Below are 20,026 nucleotides of genomic sequence, written 5' to 3'. Positions count from 1 at the left end.
CATATGAGCTTAAAAACAATCTCTTAACTCTTACAAAACAACGAAAACTGTACACACAGCATATTCAGAAATACACTAAATGTTTATCTAATTTCTTTAAGATGGACGGTATATTACTTAGCCTTTACTACATTTCCCATGCAGCACCGGTGCGGACAATTACTTTAACCCCTGACATGAGCTCTGTGTGTCTCACGTGGAACCAACATGGCTGTTTTTGCAGATTTAAACATAAACTACATTGATGATAAAAAACAGCTTCGGGATATTATAGAAACTGCAGCACATCGTAAGTATTGTTTTCAAAGAAAAGGGTATAGATAACGAGTAACTCCCAAAAAGTACATGGTGAGAGCACATTTTTGATTTACAGATACAGACAGCTGGATGCATACGTGATCAAAGTGAGGCTTTTTTACTTAAGTAAAAATTACAACTGTACTTCGCTTTGTATTTATGCAGCTTATTTACAGTGAGCTATTCGCTTATTCTAATTTTCTCTCCTAAAAAGTGCTAATTTTAACAGCCACTATATTAAAGCTCGGACACTTCTTGCTATTTATTATCCGAATTTAAAATTACGCTCAAATCCTTTCCCATCTTTTTTTTTTGTTTCTGTCTTTTCAGTTGGTTATTCCACGGTGGCAATAAATCATCTGATTGATTTACAACCAAAGAAACAGGTAACAATCGGGGTACATTGTATGTTAATCATACAGCATCAAAATATTTGCTAAATGTATACCATTGCTGAAATCATGTTTGATTTGCAGGAAATAAGGAAGCCTGCTTCTGTTGATGAACTGTTCAGACAACTCCCTGTTGTACAGGTACTGTAACGATGTTGTTGTGGTGCTTTTCTGCATTTATTAAACTGGCATAAGCGTGCTGTCATTTTGTGTACTTGAACTGAGATTGCTAAATATGATGTCAGTAAAATCAGGTCTTTTGTAGTACCACTTTGTGTTTTACTTTGTGGAGCTTTTGAGCCTGACAAGGCTGAGCTGGATGATGGGTTTGGTTCAGAATCTGGAGCACAATTGACACTTAACATTGACCTGACTACATCTGATGGCCTGGGAAACCTGTGGGGTAACAGCTAAAGAGCCTATAAACTTCACTGAATAGAGTTCTCAAGCCAGTGTTCTTCATCTTTCCAGTTTTAGTCATTGGTATTTTGCCAATTTCAAATATATAAATGCTGCTCCTTCGTTAAAATAGTAGCGCAGCACATTCGCACTCATAATTTCTCTCCAAGACAGACTGAAGAGTTTATAAACTAAATGTATGCTTCTTTTCTTCCTAGGGGAAATCCAGGCCAATTAAGGTGTTGAACAGGTTAACACTCGGAGTTTCCGATGCATCTCACTTTGTAAGTACAACATTTTTGCTGTGGAATGTGTTATAAATGACAGTGCATTTATAATATTATGTGATCTTATTTTTTTTTCTTCCTTTCCTAGAGGCCTTCTGCAGATTTGAAGTATTATGACCTTGTGGCTGTGGTCCCTAAAACAGAGAAGCTGTTTCATGTATGTAGGGATTTAGCTCATTTGTTGCTTCTAAATCACAAAAAGAAAAGGAGAAGAATCCTAAAAAAGTAGTACTGCTTTCCAATTATTCTTAACACAATGTTTTACTAATAATATTAAAATAGATAGGTATCCATTTTCTAAAGTCAATTGTAAACATGTTCTTGATTAGAGTGTCAGTCTGGAATGTCCACAGTTAAAAGTATTGTATTTACTGCAGCAGTTTGCCACTTTGTTTTATTTAAAATTATTTTTTGCTGATATCTTGTGGATATCGTTTTTAGGATACTACAGATGTTGACAGATATAATAACATCCCTCTTTGCATCTTTTGGATTTTGGTAGCCTGACAACCATTGTCAGAAATGTACCTACTCATGATATTCGTGTGTTAACAGGCAGCCTGCATGACATTTGATGTTGACATAATCTGTATCACTGTCACGGAAAAGCAGCCTTTCTTTTTCAAAAGACCTCCCGTAAATGGTGTAAGTACATTATGCTGTACCTTGTCAATTTAGATAATTGCAGAGTTCTTGTTTTCAAATCCGTGTGTGCTTGAACATTCCTGATGAATTAAAAACATTCCAACTTTGGATTATCTCTATCTTTAATAAATTGATACTGTATATTGGATAAAAGATAACTTGGCTAGGAGTCAATTGGAAATACTAGTTGGAAAAGGCAAGATGGGGAAAAATGACAACATTTCAAGTTTTTTTATTACTAAAACATTTTTAAATATTTCAGTAATTAATTAAATTGATTCTGGACTAGGTTATTTGTCAATATAGCACATGCAAATTGCAGCCTTACGTTTGCTTAAAATATGTTTTTGCTTTCCAGGCAATAGACAGAGGAGTGTTCTTTGAGATCACTTACACCCCCGCTATTAAAGACTCTACCATGAGAAGATATACAATCTCAAATGCACTCAGCCTGATGCAGACCTGCAAAGGAAAGGTATTTATTTCAAGGAGCATTGAAATATGTCAAAATGCTGTGTCTTTGTGAGCACAAATTTTTAAATATGCATGTATGCCTAACAAAGACAAGTGGTGACAAGCTAATTGATTTACTTTTTACTTTTTTTGTTGCAGAATGTCATAATATCCAGTGGAGCAGAAAAGGTATTTTCTATAATTCATTTCTCTTCCTATTACAATTTCAGGAACTTCTGGCATTTTTAACTCAAATGTTATAAAATACTGTTAATGCACATTCTGTCACACATTGACATTTATAGATAGATACTTTATTGTCCACTGCTGTGGAAATATGCCTTTGGCTTCTCCCACAGAAGTACAAACACACAAGCAAAACATAAGAATCACATAAAGTCACATGAAATCACAAACAACAATATGTAATACATAAATAGTTGAATAAATAAATAGGTAGAGGGGGGATACATTTACATACCTTCATTGAGTAGTTTTATAGTAGAGGGGACAAAGGGCTTCTTATAAGTGATTTTACGTGAATTTGGTACCCTGTAGCGTCTCCCTGATGGGAGGATTATGAGCTGAGAAAGGAGTGGGTGTGTGGAATCAGCTGTGATGTTCCTTGCCGTTCTGAGAACTGCATTATGATGTAAATTGTTGAGCTGGGGCGGCTGTTTACCAGTTATTTTTCCTGCCATTTTCACAATTCTGGACAGTTTGGTTTTGCTTTTCAGCCCCAGGTTTCCATACCAGTCTGTTATGTTAAATGCCAGGCTGCTCTCGACAAGGCTTTTATAATGCCAGTTCTAGGAGATTTTGACTAACACTAAAGTTCCTGAGTCTTTGGATTCAAAACACCCTCTATCTTGCTTTCTTAAAAATATAGTCTATGTTCTCAGTGTAGCTCAGCCTCAGATCAATGTGCGTTCCCAGATATTTAAAACTCTCCACAACCTCTACGGACTGACAAGAACTATTGTCTGCAAAGATTGCTCTCCACTGGTTTAAGCATTGAAAAGAAGCTCTTTAGTTTTGCCACATTTATTTCCAATGTGCAGGATTGGTACCCGTTTTCAAGGATACTGATGTTTTTAAAGTAAGTTTGCTCACCCAGAGGTTGGTCCTTTAAACAGGGTCCCACGAAAACCATGTCATCTGCATATTTAATCAGACTGGCTGTGTACTTTGAATCTTCACCTCATTAGTATATATTGAGAACAAAAAAGGTTACAGTACACGACCCTGGGGGGCACCCGTATTTAAAACCAGTTCATCCATTCAAGTGGTCTCTCTGAGGTCGATCTGTAAGGAAATCTTTGATCCAGCGTATAACATTCCCATTCGAGTCACACAGGCGTTGTAAGAGAGTATGAACTTGCATGGTGTTAAAAGCAGGGCTAAAATCGATGAAAAGAGCTCGCACAAAAGAATTTGAGTGTTGAAGGTGCTTGGCTATGGAATCAACTAATGTAAGTGTTGTGAACCCCTACACAATATAGGGACCAAAGCAATAAAAGGACTACAGCACCAGGGCAATACTTGACAAGGAAGGAAATGGGGTATGAGCAGTAAAGTACACAATAGATGCTGACAGGCTAGTTTAGAAGCAGAAGCTAGTGAGAGATGGTATACTTCTAATGGTTGGTGGTAGTAAAGCTCCTCTTCTAGACCCAGACAGCTGACCAACAGGAGCCTAGAGAGAGATAAGAAGGTGTACCTTTGTTATCCAGCCCTGGAGGAGCAACAGGGCCAAGAGTACAAAAAGACTCATCTTTTGAGGCTGTAGGACTGTGTTGCTGTTTGCTGTGTCTAGCATTCCTTTAAATGAGTTTTGTAAGACTGTTTCTCTCGTGCCTTTTCATTTTTACCATTTAACATATATTATCTTTTTTTCACAGCCTTTGGACTTGAGAGGACCTTATGACATTTCTAACCTGTATCCTTGTGTTAAATATTTGTGGTATCAATTACTTGTGCTAACATTTGAAATTTGTCTGTAAGCTAATTTGTGAGCTTAATGTGATCTTCAAAATGAGAAAAAAAGAGGCACATCCAAAGGTAATGAGGTGTTGTCCAACAGATATATATTGGAAACAATTAAAAAAACTCTATATACACTATGATATAAATTCCATTTTGATTTCTGTGACTTGGGCAGGTGTTCGACACAGGAGTGCACTAGTCAGGGTGTTCAAATGTGTCTCCAAAGAGGTCAGGTGTAAGACTTCTGCAGTGGCAAAATGCTGAAGTCAAATCATAAAGGAGTTCAAAGTGTGAATCATACATTTTCTTAAGATTTTGCCAAAACATTAAAAGAACATAAAATTTACAAACGGGGAGGGGGCAGTACAGCCCATCTATCCGATTAGGTTGCTAGTAATTAATTGATCCAACGATCTCATACAAATGTTTCTTGAAAGAAGCATGAGATGGGCTTCAACAACATGTTTCCCACTCCCACAACCCCTTCCATGTAAGAAGAAGTTGCCTGTTGTTCTCAGTTGTAAGCATGCTGCCCTGTAGTTTCTCTGTTAATTCTGAAAGCATCCATGAGGTTGACTTATTTCGTTTTATATTTAAAATTGTGACAAGGATGCAATAAAGCAAGGTGTAAACACATAACATATTGTGTATCTGAAATAACCAGTGACAGAACATCCTTTAATAGCCTGGGGATAGATCTTACATGTAATTACCATTTGATCATTTGATATTTATAATGCCTCTCTTTATAGAGATCCTTGCAGCAGTCCAGCTGAATGATGTTCAGTTCTGTAAATTAACTGGTATTCCACCGAATTGGACAGGAAATGCATTCTTTGGCACCATGTTGAGAACTATAGAGCAGATAACATTTCTAAATTTAAAAGAAGTTGAAATCTAAAAGAAGACACAGAGTCTGTGTATGTTAGTGTGTTGTATATAGCCAAAGTGTACCCTAAGTGCTTAAAAAAGAGACCTACAATGAAGTACAATTTTTGTTGATTGTACTGATATATGTCGCAGTTTAGAGAGACATCATTAAAGTGAAGGTTTCATATGTGTGAGCCTAAATTTGTACACTCAGACTGTTGTCAAAATATGCTTAAAGAGTAGGTAACCTCTTCAGTTATCTGATGGAGGCAGGTATTACACTATGGATATGACTACATGATTATAATTTCTAGCCCTAACAGTGGTGTATTGGTTAATAGTCAATATTTCACTGAACAATTTGCAGTAGCCCATTTGTTCTCTGAAATCACAGTCTTTCAGCAACCTGTGGTCCAATGGTAGTATCAGGATGCAGCAGGGATCTGTGTCGGCCTACGGTCTACAATGGGACCAATCTACTTTTCCATTAACAGTAGGTCTGAATCGGTCTGGTTTCTGAACCCGAATCAGGCTGATTTACTTTTACAGTGTTTTTATACCCTCACACTTGTTCTTTTCAACGGATGTCAGTAGTGTGTTGCACTGTTTCTATGGATCCTTAATGAAGTTCCCAGGGGGTTGGTGTTTGGCCTGTCTGAAGGGGACGCCAAGGCCGCAGTCTCTACCAACTGCAGAGCTGCGCTTCTGCATGCAGGTAAAACCTGCTGGCATTTGGGGGGTGCTGAATGTGTAAGAAGACCCTTAGTGTCTGGGGGGTTTTCTACCAGTAATGGCCTAATTTTTAGAAGAGGCTGCTGAAAAACAGAAGGACAGTATTGATACAAAAAAAAATTGTGATAAAGAATTTAGCAGTATTTGGCCAAAAAAAACCAATATTTGTCATCTTTCATTTTCAGAAACCAGGAAGACGGCACTTGGTATAATCCACACCATAAAGAAAACTCAGACAGTGGAGGAGGACCAAGAGCAAGAGGCTCCAGCGTCAAAGAGGGCCAAAACAAAACATGTTTAGTTGGATTCAGAGTGAGGATAAAACCCGTTCTGGATGATCACGTCACCAGCCTCTTGTGCTTGTCTGAATTATGACGTGTACAGTGTTTGTAGTGACAAACGCCACTGAGTGATATGGGCAAATGACTTGTAATTTACAAAAATGGACAAATGTTTGTAATCCAGTACTATGGTTCATCAGATGTCCATCAGGTGTTGAGATGTTTTTTTGTAAAGAATGGGTTTCATTATTTTGCAGTCTGTTTTTTTTTATGCAAGCTGCAAAATGTTTTAGTATGATAATCTGAATTCTCAATGGACTGAGACACCACCAAACTTAAGTTTTCATTGTTTAATACCTTAGATGGTGTAAAATGCTTGTCAGCTGCACATTTTTGAAAAACATTTGAATGTGCTTTTATATAGAAAAATAAAATACAGATACATATTAAAACTGCAGTGCTGTTTATTGTCATCACAATAAATAAGCAAAATTTACATATAAACTTTACATGAAGTAGTATAAAAATACATTGGGTACAGTAAGTGCATTACTTTCCAAAGGCCTTGTCATTGCAAAGCCCGTTAAAGTCTTCTCTTCTCCAACGTCCTCTCTTCCAGCTTCTACATTCATTTTCACTTTGACTGTCTCTCTCCCTTGTTTTCAACAATGATTTTAATGTGAATGAGACATTTCAGGGTTCATAATGATTCTATTAGGATCTATTTAAATATAACTAATCACTGTAAAAATAAGTAGCCAGTTTTGGAGTTTCACTTTGGTGTAAAAGAGTATTCTTTTTAAAGAAAGCTTTAGCAGAGGAGAGATTATCACAATCACATTATCCATCTTATTTTCTCCTTGGAAGGTTCTTACATGAAAGCCCTTTCATTACGGCATTGCCTTTCCTTGAATTTATATAGACACGATCCAGAACTTTCATTTATCAGCAGGTACTTGTGATTTTGAAGAAACAAATCGGCCACAATGTTAGTCTTTATGAATCTTAAAGATGGCCTGTCAGTCGATAAATGTGGAAGCAAGTCTCACATGTAAATTGTTTGGTTTTTGAAGGTGCTCCTAATGCTTTTAGTGTTAACCAAGTTGCAACACAACAGAGTCTTTGTAGGTAGAAGATCTGATGTTCACTGCCATGTATTGCTTTATACAACTAATGAGTCTTCTGTATGGCTGTTCAAGATGTGTTTTGTTCCACTCTGCCACTGAAGTACGCTCTCCAGGGGGGTTTTCCCTTCCTAAGGAATTGCAAACAATACGTAAATTTCATGATCTGGCCATTTCATCCTGTGCTTTCTGAGAAAAGTTGCTCATGATGCCACTAGATGGCCCACTATTCTTGCAATTCAGGCACTCAGTTCAAGTCAGCAGTAAAACTGGTGTAGATGACACTTAGGTTTTTAAATTTATATGCCACAAAAACCCTACACAGTACGCTATAAGTACACTATACCCTTACAGTGTTGATTGAAAGCTGAGTTATGATTTTAGATTGATGTGATAAAACTGCATTTAAACATGAGGTTCAACAAAAAGAAATATAATGTTAAAAGTAGATTCATTTTTCAATCTCTAATGGTAGGTTTCTGTTCATGTTTTGATGGTTATGGAATTGTATCCTAGGTTCTTGTGAAGAGTGGTTTCCTAGGATGAAAGCCGTATATTGAAAGAGAGGCGAATGGCATACATTGCCCTTCCCAGTCTTTGTTTTAATGAAAAGGATCTTGCAAGGAGACAAATCTAATGTGTGTGCCACAACCTCTTGAGACGGCTAGCCAAAGCCGTATTTTACAGTGTGAACCCTTAAAAAGGTCCATGCATGCAAAATATAGCTGAGACGCTGTGGTAGAGGAACTTTCTGAATCAAATCTAGAAAAGAGAAGGTTTTACTTACGCAGTTCTTTACATTCAGGTTGGCTCCATAGATAAGCAGTAGCCTGATTAATCTGTATCTGTTTAATCTCACAGCATCGTGCATTGGCGTATCTCCTTCCTGCAGAGAGAGAAACCAAATATTTTTATTGTGGTTCTCACAAGGAATAAAAAGGTAGCTTTCAGGCATATGAACAAATACTGTATTTAGTATATTTTGATGGTACTTACTAAATCTCGGGCGTTGATGTCTGCTCCACATGCAATGAGGTGTTCAGCGCACTCATAATGTCCAGTTCTGACTGCAACATGCAAAGGAGTACTACGCAGCTAAACGGTAAAGAAGACACACAATTGATAAATATATCGGAACTAAAGTGTACTTCTTTGAAAATAACAGGATTTTGAAGTCATTTATGCCACTTGCTGAAGGTACTGTGCCACAACAAAAATGTATTTTTGACTTCAGTAAGCTAAGTATCGAGGGATCGCTGTACCTTGTCTCTGGCATTGAGATTCCCATTTTTGTTCAGCAGTATTTCCAAAGCTGGCAAACACCCTCCTCGGCATACCCAGTGGACAGCAGTGGATTCCAGCTGTTTTGAAATACAACATGATTTTTGTTCTCCTTCTATAACTACAGTGAAGTGCATATAAACAAACAGACTGAAAACAACACTGACAAGATTAACATTAAATTCATATCCCTTTTTAAAGGGCCTGAAAAAAATAGTCCATTAACATACCTTATCCTTTTTCTCAATCAGAGCTCCAGCATCTAATAGTCTGTTCACAACTTCCACATGGCCTTCTGAGCATGCTCTGTGCAATGCCGTTCTTTCAAACTGAGGAGGAAGCAAAATGTAGGACACATGTTTAACTCCAAGATCTCCATACATTATCAGAAAGCCATTTGATAAGAGTTCTAAAACCTAGGAGGAAACTTATTCCAGAGTCACAGAGCACTAGGCAATGCCAAAGATGTGTTTACTTACTAATTCCTACAGAATGCAATGCTAACCTTATGTATGTCATGTCTGTATTTTTTTTTTATTTCAACGTGAGGACTAACCTTGTCATAGACATTGGGGTCACCACCATCGGCAAGATATTTGTCAATCACTGGTAATTTGTTCTCCAGAGCTGCTTTCAAGAAAGTTGCTACATCCACTGTGTCTGGCTGAAAAAAAAAAACAACCACATTTTAAAGAGTCAATTAAAATGTCATGTAGTTATACATGCTTTGGATTTGCTATGCTATAACAGGGACACCTACAATACATACCACATAATGAAGGAAGGGGTATTCATGGAAACTCATTGGCAATGGATTTGTCACTAAAGCAAGAAAAGTGCTACACACCGAAACTAGTGTTTGAATCCAACACTCAGATTCAAGAGCCAGATAAACGTTATCCTCTTTATTAACTGGGCTAAAATAACCCAGCTGTTCTGCAGGGGGTTCTTGAGTTCTTTTACAGTGGGACCTATCGGATCAGGTTTTGCTAAAATGTTGTAATAACTGGAAATTTAGAGTTGGCAACGGCTTGCAAAAATATAATTAAAAAGGATTTTAAAAAATAGGTTTAATAGTCGCACTTGGTATCTCAGTTCTTCTTAATCTAAAGATTATATGTGCTTACTGATATTTTCTGTGAATAATAAGTTGCTTTTGTTTGTTTTGCTATACAAACAAGGCTCCCAATCACCATCCAATATTTCCTTCTGGATAGGAAATGTTGTCTAAAGCAGAAGAACTGTTCTTACTATGATTTCTGGCTCCGGTTCCTTGTTGAGAGCTGGCACTCTCTTCACTCTCTTTTTCTTCTTTAGCTTGACAATGCTTTGAAGGTCATCCAGAGTTTCAAGCTTCAGTTCATGTGCTTTATATATCTGTGAAAAAATGTGAGATTTTTTTAATTGGAAGGCAAATGGTTTATTTTCTGCAGGCATTTAGCACTGCATACAATGCAAGGTTTTATGTGGAAAATATGTGGGTATATTCAGGGATTATGCCTACCTTAATTTCTTTCTGTTTTTTCTCCTTTTTTACAATGTCATTCTGTATCAACGACAGGCCTTCATGTGATTTAAGATCATCTTGTTTTTCTCTGGTGACAACAGACTCATATTCTCCCTCTGCGAACTCCTCCGTCAGGCCCTCTCCAGTCTCTTTGCCCTCACATTTTTTGCCAGTGACCTAAAGCAGGAAACAACAATTAATCTCACAAGAGCTGTCTTTTAGAATGTAATGTAAGGCAATGAAGGTACACATGGTAACTTGTGTGTCTCATGTTGTGCACCAAACACATCAGTGACATACCGTAAGTGTGTGAAGTGAAGTGCTTAAAAGTGCTTAAAAGTTAATCTGCGTTAGTAGATACAATAGTATTCCTTTAAAATGAACAAAGTACAGACACAAATTTACTGTCAATCTGAATCCTGGGAAAAGTGTTCATAATTAAATGTACTGTGATACATTTGCAGTGCTGTAATGCGGGAATGGTTTGGAATCATGTGCAAATATGTTAGCATGGTCATCTTGTATTTCTATTTTGATACATGTTAATAAAGCACAGAAGACCGATAATGTATTTTCCAGAAGCGTTTGCAATAATTTAGTTATATCCACCATGTTTTAAGACATGCTTTTTAAATTATTTGGTTTTTATTATTTGGACTTTAAAAGGTAACTTGGTTTAGAAAGTACTTCTCGTTTTATATGGCTGTTATACACTAAAATGAAAATCAATTAAATATTTTCTTTAAAATGAGACATGTACCTAGTCATCATTTCCTGGACTTTAAGAGTAATATGTTTGGCCAGGTCATCCACCCATAGATAATAATAAATGTCTTCACTTACGTTAATTCAATGCTTTGGGTACTCTCATAATCATGCATTCAGACAGGCCAGCAAAAAAGATCTATCCATCTATTTAGGGAATAATGAATCACAATCCCTCTCATTCTATTCAACAGATTAAAGCCACTAGTTTTAGCTGGATACTCATTAATGCTAATTTATAGCAAAACTAAGTACACACTCTAATTTATCCAATTGATAAAAAACAGACATGAAACTGTTTAGAATATTCATAAATGGACCACACCTTAAACCACACAATGATACCTTATAAACAAATGGACAGGCAAATCATTCCCAAAACATCATGTAGTCCTCCTTGTGTGAATATCAAACATGAGTCTCGAGCATCTTAGGATAATAATCTCACACCTACCAGCTCTTCAACTCTTAGCATCCCCATGTTGTCAGCAGCCTGTAGTACTCCTTGGTTAGTGCCAATATCCCAAAGCGATCAGTTTCAAGTCTCTACTGCAGTGCTGCAGACAAGCTTGACTTATATATGTTTGGTGCAGCTAAAGAATGAGATCATGTTCCAACCTGGGCAGCAGCCTCTCCCATTTACTGATCAAGGTGTCCTGTCATGCTTGGCATAACATCAGGCTTGGTCTGATGTCACAGGGTCTTGTTAAAAAAACCCCGATATCACAGGCATCCTCAAAGCTCCTGTCCCAATAGCATGAATCAAGATGAAACATGAGATACGCTACCATTACTTGTGACTAAACAGGCCAGCAATGCAGAGCCTCCTTTCCTCCTCTCATGCTTACCAGAACAGCTGTCCATCAGCCCTAACACATGGAGCTGAGCTCTGGATTGTTCAGGGATAAACTTGGAAAAGGTACATGACAAGGGAATGTTATGGCACTATTAATAAAGAAGCAGTGGTCATTGACTCCCATCAGTTCTCTATTTATAATAGTCAACAAGATGTTTTGCTAATATCCTTCCAACACATAATGACATCATTGGCTAATCTGTTATGCTTCCTGTAATGGTTCTGTCTTCACTTTCATTCCTTTGGTACTGATGAAAAAATGTATTACCAATTTAACTTTCATGGATCCTCTGTGGAATCGTATGTTGTATTGAGTTACATGTGCAGTTATACATTCACCATCTGAAATTTAACACACCCTTGTAGCCTTGTAGTGCACTGGAGATACGGTAAATGGGAAAGAAGCTAAGGATCTCCTTCTGAACAGTTCTGTTCAGTTACTTTAGCAAGCTAAATACGGGCTTACTGGCAATAACAAAGTATGACATGAGTGGTAGTTTTCTAATGTATGATTCCATTTGCTAGTAATTAAATTTACTCAACAGAAAAATAATACCACAACAGAGTTTATGCTGGGGTAATCTCAAATGTATAGTGGGTATTGCATTGCATAATTTAGTGTCTAATGTAAAGCCTTTCAGCAATAATACAGACTATTCAAAACCAAATTTTTTGTAGAACAATTGTCTGAAGAGTGGTGAGTGTACAACCATTCTGTTGAAGACTATTCACACAGATGTTCATTCTTCTGCTGTTTTTTCCCCTAGATTTTTCTTAATAGATGTTTTCATTCATTTAATTAAATTCCTGGATACACCTTATTTTCTGTCCCTTCCTTGGACACATCCTAGATTGGACAAACAAATGTAATGCATTTTTATTGTCCATATTATATCACAGCAGATTAAAGCACTCCCAGACCTCTCTATCTAAACCAGGTTGGGTGTTTCTCTCAAAAACACACACTAGCTCTCAGGGGGTGCTGCTTTAGGGAATGGGAAAAGAACAAGTGTGATTTGTTTTTATGATGCATATTTACTGTAAATGGAAGTAGCTACTTAGAATTACCTACTACACCCACTGGAGAACTTTTAGAAGTAACAAGGACAAGCACCCGTGAACAACAATGTTGAAGCGCCAAGAAGTCACACAGCTCTTTGGATTTTATCTATGAAAATAAAGGAGAGGCTCGAGAGCTTGATACTCAATGCTTGCGCACATGGATGAGGATTCAAAAAGGAAATATTTTCTGCCATTTGTCTTAGTTTATACCTGTAGCAAGGACTGTCTAAGAAAAGGTAGTTGTTCAAACTGCTTCTCTTCTAGCATATACTTAGATAAAGAGTCCCATCTAAGTGCTAATAATTTTTTTTCTATGGGCAGGAGGGGTGTTGCCCTTCAATAGACAACAAAGTTTGTTCGTTTAAGTGGCATTCGCCTATAGTTAGGATCATAGAAAAAGCTGGCCAACGGTTATTATTATATTATTAGAGGACCTAAGCAGTTTAAGTAATCGGTTCTGTGTAGCCATGTGCTACTTCTACGTGTTTATAGATTTAAAAGAAGGTTATGAGAAATTCCAGAATCTGAAGTAAAGTTTGAATAAAAATAATTTATTGATTCAATCATTTGATCTACGGTTAGTAGTGCAAATCCAGAAGCTCAATGTGCCCTCAAAATATATGTCACTATGGCTTTTCCTGAGTTAGGCTGTTTCTAAAGCAGCTCTCATTCCAAAATAATCCTGAGATCACAAGTGACATGATTAATCATAGCTCTTTAAGTACTCAGTGTCAAAAAGCAGCATATGACTTTAGATATTTTTAAAGCCGTTTCTCTGATTTTAAGAGAAAGTAAGTGACAAATACAAGCTTCTGTTACACTTAAGTTTCATATTGAAAACTGGACTGCTGTCAAGAGGTTAGAAAATTCTGACTTGTTATAAACTAGCAGAATTAATTCACAGATGAATATGTATTAAACTGTTCTCAATATGTTAACCACATTTAACCAAACGTTTGGTTAACAAGTACAGCATTTTGGAAATTCACCATTTATAAATGTTTGCTGTGTATTTAGTATGATGGGCGTTTTAAAAAATTATACTGTTGTATTGCCGTGACAGAATAAAATGAGTCCTTGTGTCATACTGTATGAATAACATAGGCCACTTGTTTGGGATGTTGGCACAAGTGTGATATGGCTTGCTCATTTAATATTTCATGTGGGTCTGAAAGAGAATGTGACCTTGCTTTAGTCTAGACCCAGATAAATTGGATGAAAAAGACATAATACTGCCATGCATTTTAGGATATATAGTAATGTTCTCTTTATGAATTGATTAAAATATGCCATAATGTAATGAAAGCTAATTAATAATTGCCTTTAGTAAAGTGGCAGTTAGTGTTTCTGCCTCAGAGCTTCAGGATCCTGGTTGCGATTCTGCCTGAGACATCTGTCAGCGTGTTGTTTACATGATAATTCTGTGTTCTCAAGGGTTTTCTTTGGGTATTCTTGTTTTCTCCCACCTTCCAGAGACAAGCTGGTTGGGAATGAGTACTCTAAATCATAGTCAGAAAAACTGGCCTTTTCTCCCTGGCATTGTGAAGGATGGTATCTACTTCGGATAACAACTTCGAAATAACTTTGAAATCCGTGCCAATATTTAGGCTTTTAAGAAGCTCAAGGTTCTATCAGTGGTAAAACTAAAGTCTGTCTCATGACAGACAGTTCAGCTTTGCCCTGTCTTTCAGAGGCATCCGTCTGCTTCAATGCTGGGTCACACGAAACTCTTCCTGCATCTCAAACCAGCTGAAGACAGACCCAGCTGCAAATGTCATTCAGTCCTTAACAATTTCTTGGTTTTCATTTCCATACTAGAAGACCCTACATTGTGTAATAGCTGTGTGGGAGCACAAAGAGCTCAGCTGGCAGCACCTAGCAATCTTTGTCCCAGTTTTGCTTACTGGTGCTATTAACTTATACAACAGGGATTAAAAGGGGAGACAGTTCTGTTGTTATTTCATCACACAATGTATTGCAACAATCACTTCCTAGGCTTAGGAAGCTGTCCGGGACACATGCGAGTTTCAATAATATGCACAGTGCAGCTGTTCCTCTCTGGTGCCATTGGTCTGAGCTCCTCACTGCGGTGAGAAAGAAATAAATAATTATGTCACCAGAAGTTAGGCAGAGCACTGGTTGCAGTGACCTGAACAGCTGCTGCTCCTTCTGTAATATATCTACACTGAGAATGCATGTGATGCTCATTTGAAACATTCAGAGCTCCATCTGTGAGGCATCAGTGGCAAGCATTGAAGTCCAAGTGCTGATCAGTGCGTGTATCCGTTTTCATGTCTCTGGGGACTTCATGGCAAGTCCTTCAGATTAGTGAATTTACATTGCCTGTGTTATCTTTATGTCCATCACATTTCTAAGCACTCACTTTCATCCTCAGAATCAGATGCCCTGCGACACATGCAGTAAGAAAGGTTAATGCCCATGTGCTGCAGCTGAAGGGTGTCTGAGCCAAACAAAGTTAAGTAGCAATCACAGGAGCAGGTGAATCTCAGTTAGGCATCCATACTATGAAACAATCCCTTTTGCGTTGGTTAAAAATATATCATCATCGCATGATCCAAATTTAGTAGGAGAGGAACACAAACAAAGAGAGTGACAGAGGAGGCGTAATAGTAAATGTCACACAGGGGAATTGCACACATACAGCAGAGGAATGCACCATGTGAGCTGAATGAGGGACACAAAGAGACACATTTTCCAGGAATTCACTGGCAGTGTACCATGTGGAGCATGTGACCATACCTGCAGCAAAAACTGCAGTTTATCACATGACCAGAGTGAAGGAGATTCTGCACACAACACTTACTGACAGCCTTAAAACACAAGGGAACTTCAGTCCCCCAAGTTCAAAGTCAAATGTAGGAGGAGAGGGACTGGAACAGGGAAGAGATATCAGCAGCACAATTATGTGCCCCTTCAGCATGGATCAGATCATTATCACTTTATAAAAAAGCGATTTGAAATACAAAAATGTAGTCACATTTTGAAACATTTGAAATGTTTTTTGTAAGGAACAGAAAAGCTTACTCTTTGCAAATGTACATTCTACCTACATAGGAAGTGAACATGACACAACAGCTGAGACAGCACTGTTCACACTCTGCACACAAAGCAGAAGTAGAGACACTCCCAAAATTTACATGGATGTAAATTTACAGGGGTCCACCTGGTTTATCTCCCCATTCACTGAAACCCTGCTAAGTCAATATTTTTTGATTTACCTAAACACTGAGGTCATGAGTTATTTATTTTAGTCAAGCTGCCAAACAAAGAGTAGCTGAATAGCGGGTTTTCAATAAAAATGTCTTGTTCGCAGCTCTGACTCTTACACATAGGACAGAAGTGCTGTTTATTGACCCTGTTTTAAGATGAATGTATGCTTTCATGTGTGTGCTTACTGTGCGGGTCTCAGCGGGGTGTTTAAAGGTCACTTGCAGGTGACTTGTTATTTCTGCCATCTTTTCTTTCAGTGGGATTTACATCTTGTTGTACTAGAAAGGGTCTACGAGCATTTCAGTGATATGTGTCTCAAATTTAAATTACTGTCTTAATCTTTATTAGAAAACAGTTTTAATCCTTTAGAGTGCAATGTTTGTCAGTGAACAAAGAAACATTATTAAAAACACATATTCACATTGGTCTGCCAGATGACATCCACACAAAGAGCAATTACTTGTAGAAAGTCATACTGAGCACAGAGGTTTCGATGCGGTACGAATGGATTATTGATTAATCTAACATTGGTGGACCTACCATGACACAACTGACTTCGTCTTCTTCATCAACAAAGAAGTCCAAATTTGAAAAGAAAATGAGACAGGCAGCCATTTCACACCCTAAAATAAAGAAACATAAATCTGAAATAGATAAATACAGATATTCTCTGCTCTCTTGCAATGAAAGAGCAGAATACAACTGAAGTAGGAACAAGTTAAGGTTTATTCCTTTCTGAAAAGAGAAGAAAAGAAACACAATGTTTCGGCTGTGGAACCTTATTCGGGTGTGATGCCCGAGCATATAAATAGCTTCATTTTCGGAAAAACATACAGTTATGTATTAGGCATAGGTATACTGTAAGGCAAGATGGAACCACTGCAAAAATGATTTGCATGAAGTCAAAACAAGTAAACGAATCATTTGCTTTTATTGATATTTTAAATAAATTGATTGCACAGAAATGAAAGAGGAAGAAACTCTATTTTTGACTCTGCCAAGGAAATATTATCCCATTGCTTGAAAATCTTGGCATCCACCCAGCCTTTATTAGTAAGCTGACCGTGTATTTGCCCCTGGGTGGGGCACTAGTTCATCTCAGTCCCGCCGAGGATGGACAGTTTAGAAAAGTCAATCAAAACTAGTCAGAATATCTTAGGGAGGTTAGAGAAGGTCAGAATGCTTGGGGAAAGGTAAGATGAAAAAACATGCAAACTACAGACATACAGATGCCTGGGCCTCAAATTTAATCCATGACCCACAAATGTCATGTACTCAGGAGCCATCTGCAGCTGTGGTGGACTGTGGGTGGCCTTGCCTTTAGTCCTTGTAAACATTTGTTTGAAAGTTACCAGGTCACATTTTGGCAGGTTGTGGTCAAGTCCGTGCAATGTGTATCTTTGACACTGTAACTCCAATTACACTGCCCGTTTCATATGTCTTAGATCTCTTGTCAAGATAGCATATCTTCTTTCTGACATACTGAATGTCAAATTCTAACAAGAAGTCTTCACTTTTTTTGTAAATGAGATCTTAATGTGACATCTTCTCATCAGATCTCATCAGATCGGCAGTATGATGTGGTTCTCAGTTAACTGTGAGCATCAGACAGATGAAATCCTGGACTTATGCAAAGACATACTCATACTGAGCAACACTATGCAATTTGCTTAATTGCAGATGGGTTGTTGTACCTTTACCCTTTGAGTGCACTAATATAATCTTTTGTCATACTGATATCTGCATTTGGTGAAAGTATAAAGCAATTTACTTTCCTGCTGGAAAAAAAGAGCTTTCTTACACAAGCAAGGTAGCAAAAGGTATGATATTCAGATAAAGAAGGATATGAATGTTTGAAATGTTTCCCTTAATGAGTGTCCTCATAGTGTTAGTAAATAGACACAGACTCAATGTTTTTCTGAGCTAAGGTGGATGGGTCATTTTATATTATGACAGGCAGGCAGAATGTTGTGAAGCAATTTACTGTTCATGCAACGCAAACATGCACACTAATTTACATGCGTATTTTGCACATTACATCCAGTTTACTCAGGACATGCCGTAAAGTATGACAAAGTAGTATGATGTAAATTGATTTTACAATTATTTTACAATTATTCCTTTAAATGTCTTTAGTAGACCAAACTAAAAGACATCTGTCCATCTACATTTTCCCTTTAAACCACCCTGTATGTCTGAATTAAAAAAAAAATCCTTATTCCTTACCTTGGTGTTGTGAAAATAGCAGTAAACCTTTCTTGTTCTTTAGATGTTTATATACTTCTGGAGGGGGTAACTGTAGATGTCTTTCTAGACATGGGAACAAGTGGAGTTTGATATCTGAAGAAGTTTGTGGACAGATTTGAGACACTTTTGTGGTCATGTAGCACATTTTGGTGTCAGATTCCTTTCTCCCACCCCAGTTTCTGAATGTCATGACATTTTTTCCTTCACAAGTGCTATCAGCATTGAGATTTGAACCTGCTGCTGTTTAAGTTTGGCTGGGGTCCTGTGAACCTTTAACCAAACTCATTTATTAATCAACACCATATAACTCTTACATCTATATGCATTTCAAGGGAGTGTACTGTATCTGGAATAGAGTGCCTTTTGCAAATCCCACCACTCCAAGCTTGCTGTGAATAAATGAATAAATGGGCTTAATATTATTTGCAAAGACACATCATCTACCAATGAAGGACTATTTTGTGGTGTGTGACCAGTATACATGGAAACATAGTAACCAGAACGTACCAAGAATTGCAATTAAATCAATGTCAGATGATAATATAACAAAAAAGGATTTTTAAGAAAATCCAGAGGTACCAGTAGCACAGCAATGAAAATGATTTCTCATTCAGCTTTTTGAACCAATGCAGCTCATTGTAAAACATCAGGGACTAAAAGAAACTCTTTTTTCAAGTGCACCATTAACATAATCTGCATCATGTTAACTCAAAAGGAAAAAATATCATCTTAAGCCTCTCAGCCCTTGTAGATGACATAACCACTATTAAAAATACAATCTCCCCTTATACTGTTTTTTTTGTAAAGGAATGGATCAAGGACAATTTGAAAAAGACAATGTTGTCAACAACTGAATAAGCTGTTTCAAGGGGGAAAAAAGCTTAAATGACAGATTTTTAATTACAAGATGATCTCCTTTTCTATGTGTGTTGTTTTCTGATGTATACTGGAAATTGATATTTTAGATTGAGCCTATAGAAAATCCTCAGAGATGTTATTTAGTAGCTACTGAAACAGTTACTTTTATTTATATGAAAATCTGTTCTCATCTCAGCTGTCACGGTGTAATTATATCTGTCTGTCAGCTGCTTTTACAGTTCTATCCATCTGTTTGAACTGTTTGAACTAGCCAGATGTAGCACATTTTAGGAAAGATGCAGTTGCAGCGAGCTATGTACTCTTAAAAGTATAGAGCACTGAAGGTGTTCCCAGCTTCCCTTCCTATGGAGTCTTACATAGGAAATGGCCTAATAACACGAAAAATAATATAATCTCATCCATGTGCTGTTGGTTTTAGAATATGAAAACCTGAATCTGGATGGAGCCAACTGACAGTACTTCTTAAGCAAGTGAGTGTGACGATTATTAATCTGCCGTCTTCTTTGAGCTGGCATCTGAAAATGTGTACAGTACATTGATTCCATCTAATGACTTCCAGTGAAGGTCCTGAACACAAAACAACTATTTACAGTTGTTGCATGTACAGTATACAGTATGTACAGTATATGAAGTGAAGACGCATTCTTCTACCCTGCTGACAAAAATGTTATCATAGCTGGGTCCCATCCTGGTGCCCATGGCACTGACCTGCAGATAAAAAAGGTTATTGAA

General features: G+C 37.4%; 2 protein-coding genes across 2 annotated transcripts; one reads left to right on the top strand and one right to left on the bottom strand.

Moving 5' to 3' along the window:
• Positions 1-161: 161 nt before the first annotated feature.
• On the top strand, positions 162-6,799 carry rpp30 (ribonuclease P/MRP 30 subunit). Its single transcript, XM_088917608.1, has 11 exons — positions 162-289; positions 628-683; positions 774-830; positions 1,307-1,372; positions 1,464-1,532; positions 1,931-2,020; positions 2,379-2,495; positions 2,633-2,662; positions 4,375-4,412; positions 5,965-6,044; positions 6,247-6,799. Exons 1-11 carry the CDS (start codon positions 208-210, stop codon positions 6,360-6,362), a joined length of 801 nt encoding a protein of 266 aa, XP_088773734.1. The 5' UTR covers positions 162-207; the 3' UTR covers positions 6,363-6,799.
• LOC148834684 (ankyrin repeat domain-containing protein 1-like) lies at positions 6,789-11,697 on the bottom strand. The gene is made up of 9 exons (XM_088917607.1): positions 11,474-11,697; positions 10,252-10,431; positions 9,999-10,124; positions 9,304-9,411; positions 8,978-9,076; positions 8,729-8,827; positions 8,463-8,561; positions 8,254-8,352; positions 6,789-7,597 (listed from the first exon to the last, which is right to left on the bottom strand). The coding sequence occupies exons 1-9, from the start codon at positions 11,498-11,500 to the stop codon at positions 7,505-7,507; spliced, it is 930 nt and encodes a 309-aa protein (XP_088773733.1). The 5' UTR covers positions 11,501-11,697; the 3' UTR covers positions 6,789-7,504.
• Positions 11,698-20,026: the final 8,329 nt, after the last annotated feature.

Source organism: Atractosteus spatula, chromosome 5 (genome assembly GCF_055471065.1).
Source record: "Atractosteus spatula isolate fAtrSpa1 chromosome 5, fAtrSpa1.hap1, whole genome shotgun sequence".
NCBI lineage: Eukaryota > Metazoa > Chordata > Actinopteri > Semionotiformes > Lepisosteidae > Atractosteus > Atractosteus spatula.
This window is presented reverse-complemented; position numbering and strand designations above follow the sequence as displayed.